The sequence below is a fragment of the Rhinopithecus bieti genome, unplaced genomic scaffold, assembly GCF_001698545.2.
Source record: "Rhinopithecus bieti isolate Rb0 unplaced genomic scaffold, ASM169854v2 scaffold_39870, whole genome shotgun sequence".
NCBI classification, from domain to species: Eukaryota; Metazoa; Chordata; class Mammalia; order Primates; family Cercopithecidae; genus Rhinopithecus; species Rhinopithecus bieti.
This window is the reverse complement of record NW_016817144.1, coordinates 743,847-758,783: the sequence shown is the minus strand read 5'-3', so window position 1 is coordinate 758,783 and position 14,937 is coordinate 743,847. Positions and strand designations below refer to the sequence as shown.

Sequence of the window (14,937 nt, the reverse complement as noted above, 5' to 3'; positions counted from 1 at the left end):
GTCTCGATCTCCTGACCTCGTGATCCGCCCGTCTCGGCCTCCCAAAGTGCTGGGATTACAGGCTTGAGCCACCGCGCCTGGCCCGTAATTCTTAAGAAAATAAAACTTTATCCATATTTTGCAACTCTGCTTTCAGAACCTAAATATGAAATTACTATGTTTAACAAATAATAGGACCACAAGCTACATAAATAGCACAGAAGATGCAAAATGCCTTGTGATTATTTGAAAAGTGTGTTATATGTAGTCGAATATCTACAATTAATACCCTAATTCTTATTTATGTTTAAATACAAGACTATCTTATTTTAAAATACCTAATTTTGCTAGGTATTAAAGTTGTTAACATTTTTGTAGCTATAAGTAATGTTAGTAGATTTATAATTTCCAACAAATTAAACACGAAGAATATGACTACAGTATAAACTAAAGCACCTAAGGAATGAATTTTCATGCTTAGGCTTGCTTACCCTATTTCCAATAATAGCAAACTAATTACAGCTTCCTACATCTATCATACATTTCTTACTTTGGTATCTCTGAATATTATTTCCTCTATGTCTAAAATGCTCTTGTCCCACACCCTGACCCTGTAGAATTTTTATTCATTTTTTAAATTATTTTATTTTATTTTTTTTGAGACGGAGTCTCGCTCTGTCACCCCGGCTGGAGTGCAGTGGCCAGACCTCAGCTCACTGGAAGCTCCGCCTCCCGGGATCACGCCATTCTCCTGCCTCAGCCTCCCGAGTAGCTGGGACTACAGGCGCCGCCACCTCACCCGGCTAGTTTTTTTTGTATTTTAGTAGAGACGGGGTTTCACCGTGTTAGCCAGGATGGTCTCGATCTCCTGACCTCGTGATCCGCCTGTCTCGGCCTCCCAAAGTGCTGGGATTACAGGCTTGAGCCACCACACCCAGCCTATTCATTTTTTTTAAAGTCACATATAAATCTATGATAAGATACCCAATTCCCAGAAAAATCTAGATATACCATGGTTGTCACTATTTAAATAGATTCATTTGCAGAAAGGGATGTACAAAGACATTACTGGTTAAATTACAGTGATGACATTTTGTGTATTTCTTTAAAAAATAAACACAAATAAATACTTATACAAAATATCTACATACATTAAGTATCTCTGAATACAGAAAAAACAGTACATATCATTGTGAGTTATGTCAACAGAAAATTTACCTTGCCTTCAGTAACCATTCGTAGAGTATCAATTAATCGAAGTTTGATAGGAAGGTCTGTGATTTCCTCAACATACGTACAGCACTGTTGAACCATTTTGGCAACAGCCTAAAATATTAAAAACCATTCATAAGTAAAATACATTCCTCACAGAGGAAAAAAAATGTATTTTATTGACAGAAGAGCAACGATCGAACTTGGTCTTCCCAAGCAACTCTAGACAAGGAAACGTCATACAGAACATCACATCAAAACTCACTGATACCTAAAAAGTACCAAGTACCCCGTAACAAGTCAGTAAAGGTCAGGAAAACCTCAGATGCAGAGATGCACGCAAGCAGGAAAGCATGGAAGAAATGGCATCTTACGAAGGGAAGAGAAAGCAGAGGTCCATGGCAGCTTGAAGCCACGACCTGCAGATACTGTGACTGAGGAGGAAAAAGGCAGCGGCAGAGGCAAAAGGTGAAACAGTTCTACCACCTGGGTGGGAGGAAGAGCCACAGTCACCCAAATTTACCTCATTATGACACTGTGAGCCAGAGACCCTCTCGCCTTCAGTGTCCTCACAGGTTATATCAAGGGGCTGGAATACATTCCCTTCAACACTAACAATTCTGTGATCTAGGTCACAAATCAGCAAACATTTTCTGTAAATTTTTGCAAATGTTCATAAAGTAATTATTGTGGACTTTGCGGGCCACAGTCTCTGTGGCAACTATTCAACTCTGCCTCCTTAAAAACAAATGGGTGTGGCTGTGTTCCAATGACTTTATTCATAAAAATAGGAGGCGGGTGGGATTTGGTTTCTGTCCCATCATTTGCCAATGCCTGATCTCTAGATTTTAAGCAATATATCATAATCATTAATAATTAAGACCTTGGGCCGGGCGTGGTGGCTCACGCCTGTAATTCCAGCACTTAGGGAGGCCGAGGCAGGCGCATCACGAGATCAAGAGATCAAGACCACCCTGGCTAACATGGTGAAACCCCATCTCTACTAAAAAACACACACACAAAAAAATTAGCTGGGTGTGGTGGTGGGCACCTGTGGTCCCAGCTATTCGGGAGGCTGAGGCAGGAGAATGGCATGAACCCGGGAGGCAGAGCTTGCGGTGGAGCCCAGATCACGCCACTGCACTCCAGCCTGGGCAACAAAGCAAGACTCCATCTCAAACAAAAAAACAACAAAAAAAAACAAAAAACAGTAATAATAATAATAATAATAATAATAATAATAAGGATCATGAGTCATCAAGAAAATGTTAAATTACATTAAGTATATTTTGGTTAAGGCAGCAGGAAAGTGAATAGAATATCTTAGAAAGATTTCCACGAAAACATTTAATGTTTAAGCAGTTCAGGCTAAATGTTTTTGTTGTGGAGGTGATTTTATTTTCTTTTAGGTTCGGGGGTACATGCGGAGGTTTGTTTCATGAATATATTGTATAGTGGTGAGGTATGGGCCTCTAGTGAACCTATCACCCCAACAGTGAACACTGTATCCAATAGGTAATTCTGGATACAACAGGTAACCCTCAACTCCTTTCATCCTCCATGCTTTTGGAGTCTTCAGTGTCTGTTATTTCCACCTTTTTTTTTTTGAGACAGAGTTTTGCTCTTGTTGCTCAGGCTGGAGTGCAATGACGTGATCTCGGCTCACCGCAACCTCCACCTCCCAGGTTCAAGAGATTCACCTGCCTCAGCCTTCCCAAGTAGCTGGGATTACAGGCATGTGCCACCACACCCAGCTAATTTTGTGTTTTTAGTAGAGATGGGGTTTCTCCATGTGGGTCAGGTTGGTCTCAAACTCCTGACCTCAGGTGATCCGCCCACCTCGGCCTCCCAAAGTGCTGGGATTACAGGCATGAGCCCACCATGCCCGGCTCCATCTTTTTTTTTATTAAAACTTTTTTTTTGGCCAGGCAGAAGAAGTGCAGAAACCCAGGGGACGGAGGTTGCAGCAGGCCAAGATCGTGCCATTGCACTCCAGCCTGGGCGACAGAGGAAGACTCTGTCTCAAATAAATAAATAAATAAATACATAAATAAATGTTACATTCACATATTTTAGGTTGCCTCAATTAAATCTATGCTAATTCTTAACACCGGCTTATATATTTTCGGTGTTTTTTTTTTTTTTTTGAGACAAGAGTCTTGTTCTTTTGCCCAGGCTGCAATGCAGTGGTGTAATCTCGGCTCACTGCAACCTCTGCCTCCCCGGTCAAGCAATTCTCCTGCCACAGCCTCCCAAGTAGCTGGGGTTACAGGCACCTGCCACCACATCCAGCTAATTTTTGTATTTTTTGTAAAGACAGGATTTCACAGTATTGCCCAGACTGGTCTCGAACTCCTGGGCTCGAGCAATCTGCCCACCTTGGCCTCCCAAAGTGCTGGTATTACAGGTGTGATCCACCGCACTGAGCCAACACTGTCTTTTATATGCATGTAAACTTACCTAAAGAAAAATAAACCAAAACCAATTATAGTAATTCTGACTTTTGCAAAAAAAAATTTAACCCACTTTAACACTATCCTTACCCTAGAAGCAGTCTAATTAATAAAATAAGGAATTTGGACAATAACACTACATATCTATTTTTGGTTCCATTACATCCTCTTTTACAATGTCATTGTCTTTATTATTTAAAGTAAGAAATTAAAACCCAGAAACTACTAAGGAAACAGTATTTAAAAGTTGAGATAAAAATGTAAAAAATGAGATCTACTTGTACAGGGGAACATTTAAATATATCTCAAGAAGAATAAGGAAACAGCAAAGAAAATCCAACTTCACCAAAACACTAAAAGAGAACTTACATAATCTCTAAACAAAATGAGCAAAACAGTCTCTCTAAAATTGGCCTCAAAAATAAGTTGGAGGGCTGGGCGCAGCGGCTCATGCCTGTAATCCCAGCACTTTGGGAGGCTGATGTGGGAGGATCACTTAGGCCCAAGAGTTCGAGACTAGCCTGGGCAATGTAGCGAGATCCAAGTCCCCATTTCTACATGCACACACACACACACACACGATGAAATGTTTAACAGTACATTCTTTTGGCAGACTTCAGTTTTCTCAGGCAAGCAGTCTAAGTCGGGGTTGGGTCATCCTGGAAATGCAGCCTTGAATTATTAGAAACAATCTTAGTATTTGTTTAAGTCTACACAGGACAAGGTTAAGGCCTTGTGAAGAAGAGGGCTCAGAGAGTTCAGTCAAGGAGAGAACTATTTGTCAGTATGCATAGTTTTTGAATGTTAGTAATACATCAAAAAGCTGTTTTGCAAAAAATCATATATTGGGATAATATAAGAAAATGAAATAGTTACTACTAAACATTTTAAAACAGCATAAAAAGATGTGTTTAATAAAAGAGATATGACTAAGTAAATCAGAATATCAACTTAATAAATAATAATACAACCATTTAGAATAATAAAAGTGGGGCCAGGCACAGTAGCTCATGTCTGTAATTCCAGCACTTTGAGAGGCCAAGACAGAGGGATCACTTGAGCCCAGGAGTTTGAGACCAGCCGGGGTAATATAGTGAGGTCTACAAAATATAAAAAAATTGGCCAGGTGTGGTGGCATGCACTTATAGTCCCATCCGCTTGGGGTTTGAGGTGGGAAGACTGCTTGAGCCCGGGAGATTGAGGCTGCAGTCAGCTGTAATCACACCACTGCACTCCAGCCTGGATGACAGAGTGAGACCCTGTTTCAAAATAAGTAAATACACAAGGAAAAAAAATAAAATAAAAGTAGCAACACCAAAATAGAACAAAGATGTATGAACACTCTAACACAATTTTTTAAAAATATGCAAACATATAAAGACTAGAAGAACAAACAGAAAACAGTTATATCATTATGAGAATGTGGACCGAATTTTAAAACACCCTCTAGGATGTTACAATGTTGACTTAACACATTTTAAACAGACTTACAGAAGAGTTTGTGAAAAGGTCTGAAATACAAATGCTTTTGTGTTTGGAGCAGACGTGATCATGAACTCACTTGTTTTAACTGACTCCGCCTTTTGGACAAAAGCATAATATTTTCATTAAGTAAATCCCATTCTTTAGCCTCATAGCACATCTTCACTACTGCAACTAAGATACGGGATGTAGATACCATATCGGAAGCCTGTAAGGTTAAAAATATATTGAAAGTTAATGGAACAATGTTCAATGAAATTAATGGTAATTGAGCTTTTCCCTGTAAACTACTCACAGTACGAGTCTGCTTTTCCAGAGAGAGAAGGGTTTCAATGACTTCTTGAAGTCTTCCTTCCTAAAACAAAAGATGAAAATGAACAATAAAAAAACACAAAAAATCCAAATAACTAGTCTAAAATGAAATGGTTTTGACACAGAAAAGGAAAAATCAATGGCCTCTTCTAGAGGAAAATGATCACCCCATAACTACTTTTGCTTCTCTCCTTTTCATGATAGTGCTTTCTTCTCTAGTGGGTGATGGCAGGCAGTGGTCCCCTACTTGAAGCCCACAAGCTATTTTTAATATTTTTAAATGCCTAAGAGAAAGTGAACATATAACAATCATGTAACATCTGAGAGAACACCAAGTCTTTGTTCTGGATTCTAATTTATCAACTCAGTGTGGTAACACCTGTTTATCTTGTTCTTTTTTTTTTGAGACAGAGTCTGGCTCTGTCGCCCAGGCTGGAGCGCAGTGGCCGGATCTCAGCTCACTGCAAACTCCGCCTCCCAGGTTCACGCCATTCTCCTGCCTCAGCCTCCTGAGTAGCTGGGATTACAGGCGCCCACCACCTCGCCCGGCTAGTTTTTTGTATTTTTTAGTAGAGACAGGGTTTCACCGTCTTAGCCAGCATGGTCTCGATCTCCTGACCTCGTGATCCACCCGTCTCAGCCTCCCAAAGTGCTGGGATTACAGGCTTGAGCCACCGCGCCCGGCCATCTTGTTCTTTTTTTAAGACACAGTCTCACTCTTTCACCCAGGCTGGAATGCAGTGGCACCATCTCGGCTCACTACAACCTCCACCTCCCGGGTTCTAGCGATTCTCGTGCCTCAGCCTCCGCAGCAGGTTGGACTACAGGACTGCGCCACCACACCCGGATAATTTTTGTATTTTCTGTAGAGATGGGGTTTCACCATGTTGGCCAGGCTGGTCTTGAACTCCTAACCTAAAGTGATCATCCCACCTCGGCCTCCCAAAGTTCTGGGATTACAGGCCTGAGTCACTGCATCTGGTGGATACTGTTCTGATCAGAGACTCTAAGTGGTAGTCACATGTCTTTAAAGAATAAAAACAGACGCCAGATGCAGTGGGTCATGCCTGTAATGCCAGCATTTTAGGAGGCTGAAGGGGGCAGATATCTTGAACTCAGGAGTTTGGGGTTGGGCAACATGGCAAAACCTTTCTCTACAAAAAAATACAAAAATTAGCTGGGAATTGTGGTGCACACCTGTAGTCCCAGCTACTCTGGAGGCTGAAGTGGGAGGCTGGCTTGAGCTGGGGAGACAAAGGTTGCAGTAAGCCAAGATCGCACCACTGCACTCTAGTATGGGCGACAGAGTGAGAACCTGTCTCAAAAAAAAAAAAAGTAGGAAAAAATGATTCCTTTATGAAGTCACTGTCACCCTAACAGGTATTTTAAAATATGGAATTCCAAGAAGAAATAAAGAGAGTGCTTGGTGCTAAAAGACAGGAAACTCTGGTTTAATTTTTCAATGACTTTAAAAATAAATTAGTAATCATGCTTAAAGGAAATGAAAGCATCTGAGAACACCCACACATGCCATCCTTAAAGTCATGCTCTTGAGCAGATACTGGTCCAACTGAAATACAGTTTCTGACAACTTACACTAACCTCTCCACACCTCTATCTCAGATGTAAAAATAAAACATTCTCCCTGGGATATATATTTAGAGATTGGAACAATAAAACTCAAAAAATAAAAACATAAGTGATAATACACTAGGACTAAAACAAGTTATCCTATTAGGAACCACACATTTTGATAAAACCAAAACCAACATACAGCACAAAAACTGCACTCATTGGCCAGGCATGGTGCCTCACGCCCTGTAACCCCAGCACTTTGGGAGGCTGAGGTGGGAGGACACTTGAGCCCAGGAATTCGAGACCAGCCTGGAAAATAGGGGGAGATCCTGTCTCTACAAAAAATTTAAAAATTAGCTGGGCACGGTAGCCTGTGCCTGTGGTCTCAGCTACTCAGGAGGCTGAGGCAGGAGAATCACTTGAGCACAAGAGTTTGAGGCTGCAGTGAGCTAGGAATGCGTCACTGCACTCCAGCCTGGGTGACAGAGTGAGACCTGGTCTTTAAATAAAAAAAATTTTAAAACGCATTATTTAACACGCTAATATTAATAACTATCAAGTAAATACCTGACAATAAATTGAAATGAGAAGAGTATTATTTAAAAATTGTTTTCCTAACCAAAAATGAAAACTTTTTTTATCTTAATGACATTCATGGATGGTACATGAGTACTATCCTTTTCTACTAATGAAAGAAACTTATTACATAGCTTCTGAATTATGGGCATAAATAATTTTTTGACTTTTTAAAATACTGCTGCCATATTTTTCCAAGATAACTTTTAAACATGCATGAATTTTCCATGCAGCACTGCATATATACTGTATAGTCCCTGTCTGAACTTATTTTAATTAAATCTGAAATATGTGATTATTAACACATTTTAACAACATTTCCCATTTGGACAGCCCTAGTTCTCCTTCCCCTGAAAGTTCTATAGCTTTATGTATATAATAAATACTGGATAAATGTTCATCAGAGGAAAAAAATGAACAAATCTATAAATTCTCCAAAGTTGAAGGCTAATAAATCCTAAAGGATGAAAGAATCTTAGAACTAGAAAGACTGCTAGGGATTATTTAACTCAATCACTTCATTTTAGAGATTAAAAAGACTGAGGATTAAACAGCTTAAAACGACTTGCTTAGCCACAAAAGGTATCAGCAGAACTAGATCCGGGGCTCCTGCCTCAAGCTCCAAAGCTCTCTCCACGGCAGTGCAGCACGTCCCCTACCATACTAGTTTAAATCTTACTTTTTGCTTTGATCAAGGTCATGTCTATGGTTACTATCTGGCAACAAAAAGAAGGGCAAAAATAGTTAAAACGCAAAATACTGTTTAATGACAGTCACCCATCACATTTGCAATTACTATTAGTCACGTGACTGTGATCAATAGAGTGTGGTTTAATATATGGTATTCTAATTCAGAAGCATGGGTATTAAAGAATTGCATGATACATGTGAGAGTATTACACACTGGCCTAAAGCCATAGTCTGGAGTATCAACAAAACATTAAACGTCATTTTCTCACAAAGGCATTTTTGGATAACACTCTAAAAATCAGTAGTCAGTCAGCACCTTTTCCTTTCATACTCAACCATACTGTCTCCACTCTGCAATTACCCCAAACTACAGTCTATTTTGGTGTTTACTGTTTTTCCAATCTCAGTAGAATGCGACCTCTGTAAGAGCAGGGGCCATGTCTACACTGTTCATCACTGCAGTTCAGTGAGCTGCATCACACCAAGCACATGCCAGTGCTTCTGCAGATACTGTGGTCCATCCTTCCATCCTTGTATCAGCTACTGATGCACATAACTTACCTCCTAAGTGGTCTACAAGTTCCTTTAGGGATGGATGCTTGTTTACTTGTCACTTCTCTTTGCACCAACCTCCACACAATACGTGTTGAATGGACTGGCACTCACCTGATCTGTATTCAGTTGATCCTAATGGCTTACAATTCCTGATTCTTACTGTCACAATAAGCAGGATGTGACAAACTACACGGTTGACAATTAGTGCTATTTGAAGGACACTACCATCATTTCATTTAATACAATTCATTTAATACAATTTCCAATTTTCAAATCATCCCCGTTTTTTCTCCCAATCTTCCACGTTCTACCCGATTGCTAAACATCCTCCTCCTTTTCCTGTCTATTCACTCAGGTCCTGAAATTCCAACTCCTTGATGCTGCCTTTCAACTCAGAGGAACAAATGGTTAGAGAGCTATCCAAAACCAACCTGTTAGAACATGTGACTTCCGTGACTCATTTTTCTCATGAAAATAATCCTTGTAAATGATGTAAGCGACTAATGAGTTTGTTCAACATCAATACATGTTGAGTATCTCTAAGTTCTGTTTGCGCCTCCTTTAATTCCTGAATGAATCCAATCTTTTAATGATTTGTTACACAACCTCAACAAGAAAGAAAAAGGCTGATAAAAAGTCACCACAGCCGGGCACGGTGGCTCACGCCTGTAATCCCAACACTTTGGGATGCTGAGACGGGCGGATCACTTGAGGTCAGGAGTTCGAGACCAGCTTGGTCAACATGGTGAAACCCCATCTCTACTAAAAATACAAAACTTAGCCGCGCGTGGTGGTGGGCGCCTGTAATCCCAGCTACTCTGGTGGCTGAGGCATGATAATCGCCTGAACCCGGGAGTGGGAGGTTGCAGTGAGCTGAAATCATGCCACTGCACTCCAGTCTGCGTGACAGAGTGAAATTCGGTCTCAAAAATAAGTCACCACAAATAGTCGAAATTTAAAGCCAGTCCAATACTCCCCCTATATAGACTAATTTTTAAAGTGACGCATTCCTTAAAGGCGTCTTTTTTGTTTAAGCTGCTAACAATGTAAACTGTTTTACATTTCACTTGCTCTTTATTTTTGATGTTACACATAAGAGACTGCAGGTGACCAAAAGAGATGAAAAGACATTAAGCCAGGTACAGTAGTGTGTGCCTGTAATACTAGCTACTGAGGAAGCTGAAGCAGGAGGATCTCTTAAGTCCAAGAGTTTGAGATCCCCGTATCTAAAAAAAAAAAAGGAAGGAAGGAAGGAAAAGACATTAACATTATCTCTAATGTTCCATTATTGGAACGCTAAGTTTGTGGGAGTTATTTATAGCCTACTGCTCAAGGTCATTGCCAAGATCTGATTTTTCACAAAAAGATTTTGCAACCTGCAGCATAAATGGGTTAAGAGGAAGGAGAATCAAAGGATATATTCAATTTAAGAATGTAAGTAGTCCCCAAATAACCATGTGCCAAATACAACATAATCAAAAAGAGAGGACAAGAAACCCTCAGTATATTAAGAACTGCTAAATACCGATCTTTACAGTTCAGAAAAGGTCCTCTTTAGATTAATTTTTAACTCCTGAATACAAGGCGAAGAGATAACCATCATCAAGAACTAGTATCACTTTTACTAACACCCCATCAACCTGACACAGGGTGCTTACACACAAATCACAGAGACGGTAGGATGGTTAAAAATACAGGCTCTGGTTGGGCGCGGTGGCTCATGCCTGTAATCCCAGCACTTTGGGAGGGTGAGGTGGGTGGATCACAAGGTCAGGAGTTCGAGACCAGCCTAGCTAGTATGGTGAAACCCCGTCTGTACTAAAAATACAAAAAATTAGCCAGTCGTGGTGGTGCGCGCCTATAGTCCCAGCTACTCAGGAGGCTGAGGCAGGAGAATTCCTTGAACCCAGAAGACGAAGGTTGCAGTGAGCCAAGACTGCGCCACTGTACTCCAGCCTGGGTAACAGAGTGAGACTCTGTCTCAAAAAAAAAAAAGATGGGCTCTGCAGCCAGACTGCTCTGGTCTAAATTCCCAGCTGTACTGCCATATTGCCTTGGGTAAAACACAAGCTCTCTGACTCTTAATTTTCTCTTCAGTGAAGTGGACACAATACTTGTAGCAATCCACAGGGTTGGCATAAGAATTAAGTAAATACCTATGAAGGTACGCCTGGAACATAGTATGTACACACCATAATCATAGCAGCCGACATCTTAATAAAATGTATACAGCAATAAATATTAGTTATTAGTTATCCTTTGCAACATGGGTGTTAGGACAGACATAGAACTAGGTTACAACTACAAGAGATTTAAATGATCTACATTTGGCAATTTTACAACCCAACTCTAGAATCTGCCTTTCTAAGGCTTCTGCTATATATGGTTTCCCAACTAATACATTATTAAGTCTCTATACACAACTTTTTTTTTTTTTTTTTTTTTTTTAAGAGATAAGGTCTCACTGTTGCCCAGGGTTCGGTGCAGTGATGCGATCACAGCTCATAGCAACCTCGAACTACTGGGCTCAAGCAATCCTCCTGCTTCAGCCTCCAGAGTAGCTGGGACAACAGGTGCATACCACCACACCTGGCTAATTTTTAAATTTTTGTGGAGACAGCGTCTTGTTAGGCTGGCCTCAAACTCCTGGCCTCAAGTGATCTTTCCACCTTGGCCTCCCAAAGTGCTATATACACAATCTCCAAATATTTTTCACATTTAAAATAAAAAATGTCTTAAGGAAATTAAGGACACAATTGATAATCTCTTAAAGAGGCAGTAGCAAAAGAACACTATTATTTTATCAGGAGATGTGAGTTTGATCTGCCTTGAATAAACCACTTAAACTGCCTGAAGCTTAAATTTTCTTACAAGTGAAAATAACAAGAAGTTCTTCATAGTTTTATTGATGGGCTCAAAATAAAATCAAAAGAATGTATACTAACTGTTCCATACATTCCAATGTAGAAATGCAATGTTATTATTTTTTTTTAATGTTTGGCAGAATGGTTAGAAAAGAATATGAAATGGGAAATAAAAAGCAACTGGGCACGGTGGCTCACGCCTGTAATCCCAGCACTTTGGGAGGCAGAAGCGGGTGGATTACTTGAGACCAGGAGTTTGAGACCATCCTGACCAACATGGTGAAGCCCCGCCTCTACTAAAAACACGAAATAAGCTGGATGTGGTGGCGCACGCCGGTAATCCCAGATACTCGGGAGGCTGAAGCACAAGAATCAATTGAAACCGGGAGGCGGAGGTTGCAGTGAGCCAAGATCGTGCCACTGCACTCCAGCCTGGGCAACAAGAGTGAAATTCTGTCTCAAAACCAAAAAAAATAAGAATTAAAAAAAAAAGCAAAACGTAAAAATATGTTTTAAAAACTGGCTTGGTATCAAAAAACAAAAAAAAACAATATTCTCTCCCACAACATATACCTTGTTTTATTCAGCTGGCACAGTGGCTTAAAAAAAAAAATCAAAATTCAAATGTACCTATCTTAACAGGTCCCAACATTCTTTTTAAAAAACACTTCTGTTACCCACTGGACACCTAAAAAAAGCATCTGGTACTGGAGTTTGCAAGTTTTTCAACAGTCTGGAACATGACAACAATTATTTAGGAATAAATGCTACATAAGATCACCAGAACCACTGTGGCAGTGAAGCCTTTCTTCTTACTGATCTCTAAGCTATTTGAGGGCAAGAGCCTTGTCTGATCATCTCTGTACTTCTCATAGTGTCTAACACTGACTAGGTCTTGCACACAGTAGACTGGTATTAACAGAAATTCAGAAAAGGAAGATCTGGTTGTGCTTTTCTAAAGCAAATGACTTGTTTCTTCCTTATGGACACTATCATTCTATTAATTCCAAAGTGGAGGTTCAGGGACTGACTTTGGCCTGTGTATTTTGTTCTAGTTACATTGTATTGGCTCAAACAGTATTTTAAGACGACAGATTATTATCCAATTTCTAAATATTAAGGTATTTCACGGAGAAATCCATCTTTCTGGTTTCTCCCTCAAATTAGCAGCATCGACAAGGCTCGGCCTTCATCCCCAGTTGGCAAATATTATCTGAAGGTGAAGATCTGCTGCCTCCTTTTCCTGGGCAGGTGCTCGGAAGTTCAGGTTTTTGGCCAGCCGCAGTAGCTCACACCTGTAATCCCAGCACTTTGGGAGGCCGAGGTGTGTGGATCACTTTAGGTAAGGAGTTCGCGACCAGCCTGGTCAACATAGTGAAACCCCGTGTCTACTAAAAACACAAAAATTAGCCGGGCGTGGTGGCACCTGTAGTCCCAGCTACTCGGGAGGCTGAGGCAGGAGAATCGCTTGAACCCGGGAGGCAGGGGTTGCAGTCAGCCGAGATCGCGCTGCTGCAATCCAGCCTGGCTGACAAGAGTGAAACTCCGTTTCAAAAAAAAAAAGAAAAAAAGTTCAGGTTTTCATTACAATAGGCTTCTAGGCAGGGCAGCATGGTGTGTGACGGCACCAGCTCCAGAACCTAGAATCGGTCTGCCTGGGTTTGCTTCTTGGCTTCACCACTTTACTAGCCGTATGATCTTGGCGCCTGTGATTCAACTTTTTCTAGCCCAAGTTTTCTTACCTGTAAAATAAGGATTATAGCAATAGCCATTGCATAGGGCTGAGGTGAGGATCAAATGGCTTAGTGCATGTAAGCACGGAGCCTGACACTGCAGAAACTACTCAACAAATATCAGCTATTGTTATCTGTGTGGCACTGGAGGTGGTTGTTTCCCACCCTTACGTAACTGATGTTTGTTGATGCTAGCTGCTAGAAAGCTCTTAATGAATTTATGGCTCCCCCTCAGCAAGCATACTGAACCTAAGATATACATACGTACCAACTTTATCACCTTTCTCCATCCTGTTTTTTTGGAAAGCCCGTTGAACTCTTACAGTGCCTACTTGTCTTTACTTTTGTAGTCGTCTTCAGTAATGACTCCACCCCACCCCAATCTTACTAATTCTTCAAGACCCAATACAAACGTCAGCCTTCCTGTAAAACCTTCCCTTATGGCACCATCAAGAATGCATAGCTTCCTTCTCGGTGTTCCAGTAACACTCTCCCCTTGTATGGCCCTAACCACCATGCATGACTTGACTAATTCATTACGTACACCAACTCCTAAAGAACACGGTACTGTGTTAGTCATCTGCGTACTATCACTTTCCTACCCCTTCTCCTGGCCAAAGACCAGGCACATAGCCATGATCCATAAACGATTTAACGACATAAATGGATTGGGAAACAGCAACAGAACGAAACTCTCTGATCCAGCCTGAATACTGAAGCAGCCTCACCCCCTGGGAAACCACTAAGATAAACGTTACTTAAACAGCATCCAAGAAAGGGCAAAAAGTAAAACGGAGCCCTAAGTCCCACGGAGGGAAGTGACCATCTGTTCTGGGGAGGGTCTGGGAAGCTATAGGCACTGGCGTACTCCGCAGCCCTGGCCGGGCCGACCTGGGGTCTCCCACTCGTGCAGGCCCAACCAGGGCTGGGCACGCAATGGGGGGATGCACGCTCCAGCCCGCAGGCCCCCTGAGGCCTAAGCAGGCTCCGCGCCGTGACTCAGCCCCTGGCGCCCGCCAACAGCCAGCCGGCCTCTCCTCACCTTAGCTAGCTTCGCACACTCGGGTAGGCGCTGATCCACCGTGGCGCTGTAGTCCACCTCCATCTTGACGATGCGCCCGTCAGCCCGCTCCGAGCCGCCGTCCGCCATGGTCCCCGCCTGAGCGTCCCTTGCTGTACCCCCGCTTCGGCCACCACTCGTCACCCACACCGGAAGCCGCCCGCGCACCCGCTCAGGCAGTGCGTCGGGAGCCCACGCGAAGGACCCCTCGAGGTCCCCGGCGCTGGTCTCCACTCAGGCACTGCCGCGGACAGCCCTGGGGGGTGGGGCTTGAGGCACGCGGGGCGGTACTCGCCGCTCCATCCCGCAGCGTTAGGTTTTGTCTCTCGGAACATCAGACTTTTATCTAAAATTTGCAATGGGAAAAGCGAGTGTAATAGAACAGACCATCTCATATATCCCTACACCCCTGCTTCGCAATATAATTTCTCAGGACCATGGCCAGT

At 41.9% G+C, this 14,937-nt stretch overlaps 1 protein-coding gene across 1 annotated transcript in view; it reads right to left on the bottom strand.

The window, feature by feature from the left end:
* Positions 1-14,683, bottom strand: part of PSMD12 (proteasome 26S subunit, non-ATPase 12) — a 25,415-nt gene extending 10,732 nt beyond the window's left edge. The window contains exons 1-4 of the mRNA XM_017855822.1: positions 14,474-14,683; positions 5,422-5,481; positions 5,206-5,334; positions 1,198-1,305 (exon numbers count right to left, since the gene is read on the bottom strand). Coding sequence (XP_017711311.1) covers positions 1,198-1,305; positions 5,206-5,334; positions 5,422-5,481; positions 14,474-14,581 — 405 coding nt within the window. The 5' untranslated portion in view covers positions 14,582-14,683. The remainder of the gene's footprint in view (positions 1-1,197; positions 1,306-5,205; positions 5,335-5,421; positions 5,482-14,473) is intronic.
* Between the last annotated feature and the right edge of the window lie 254 nt (positions 14,684-14,937).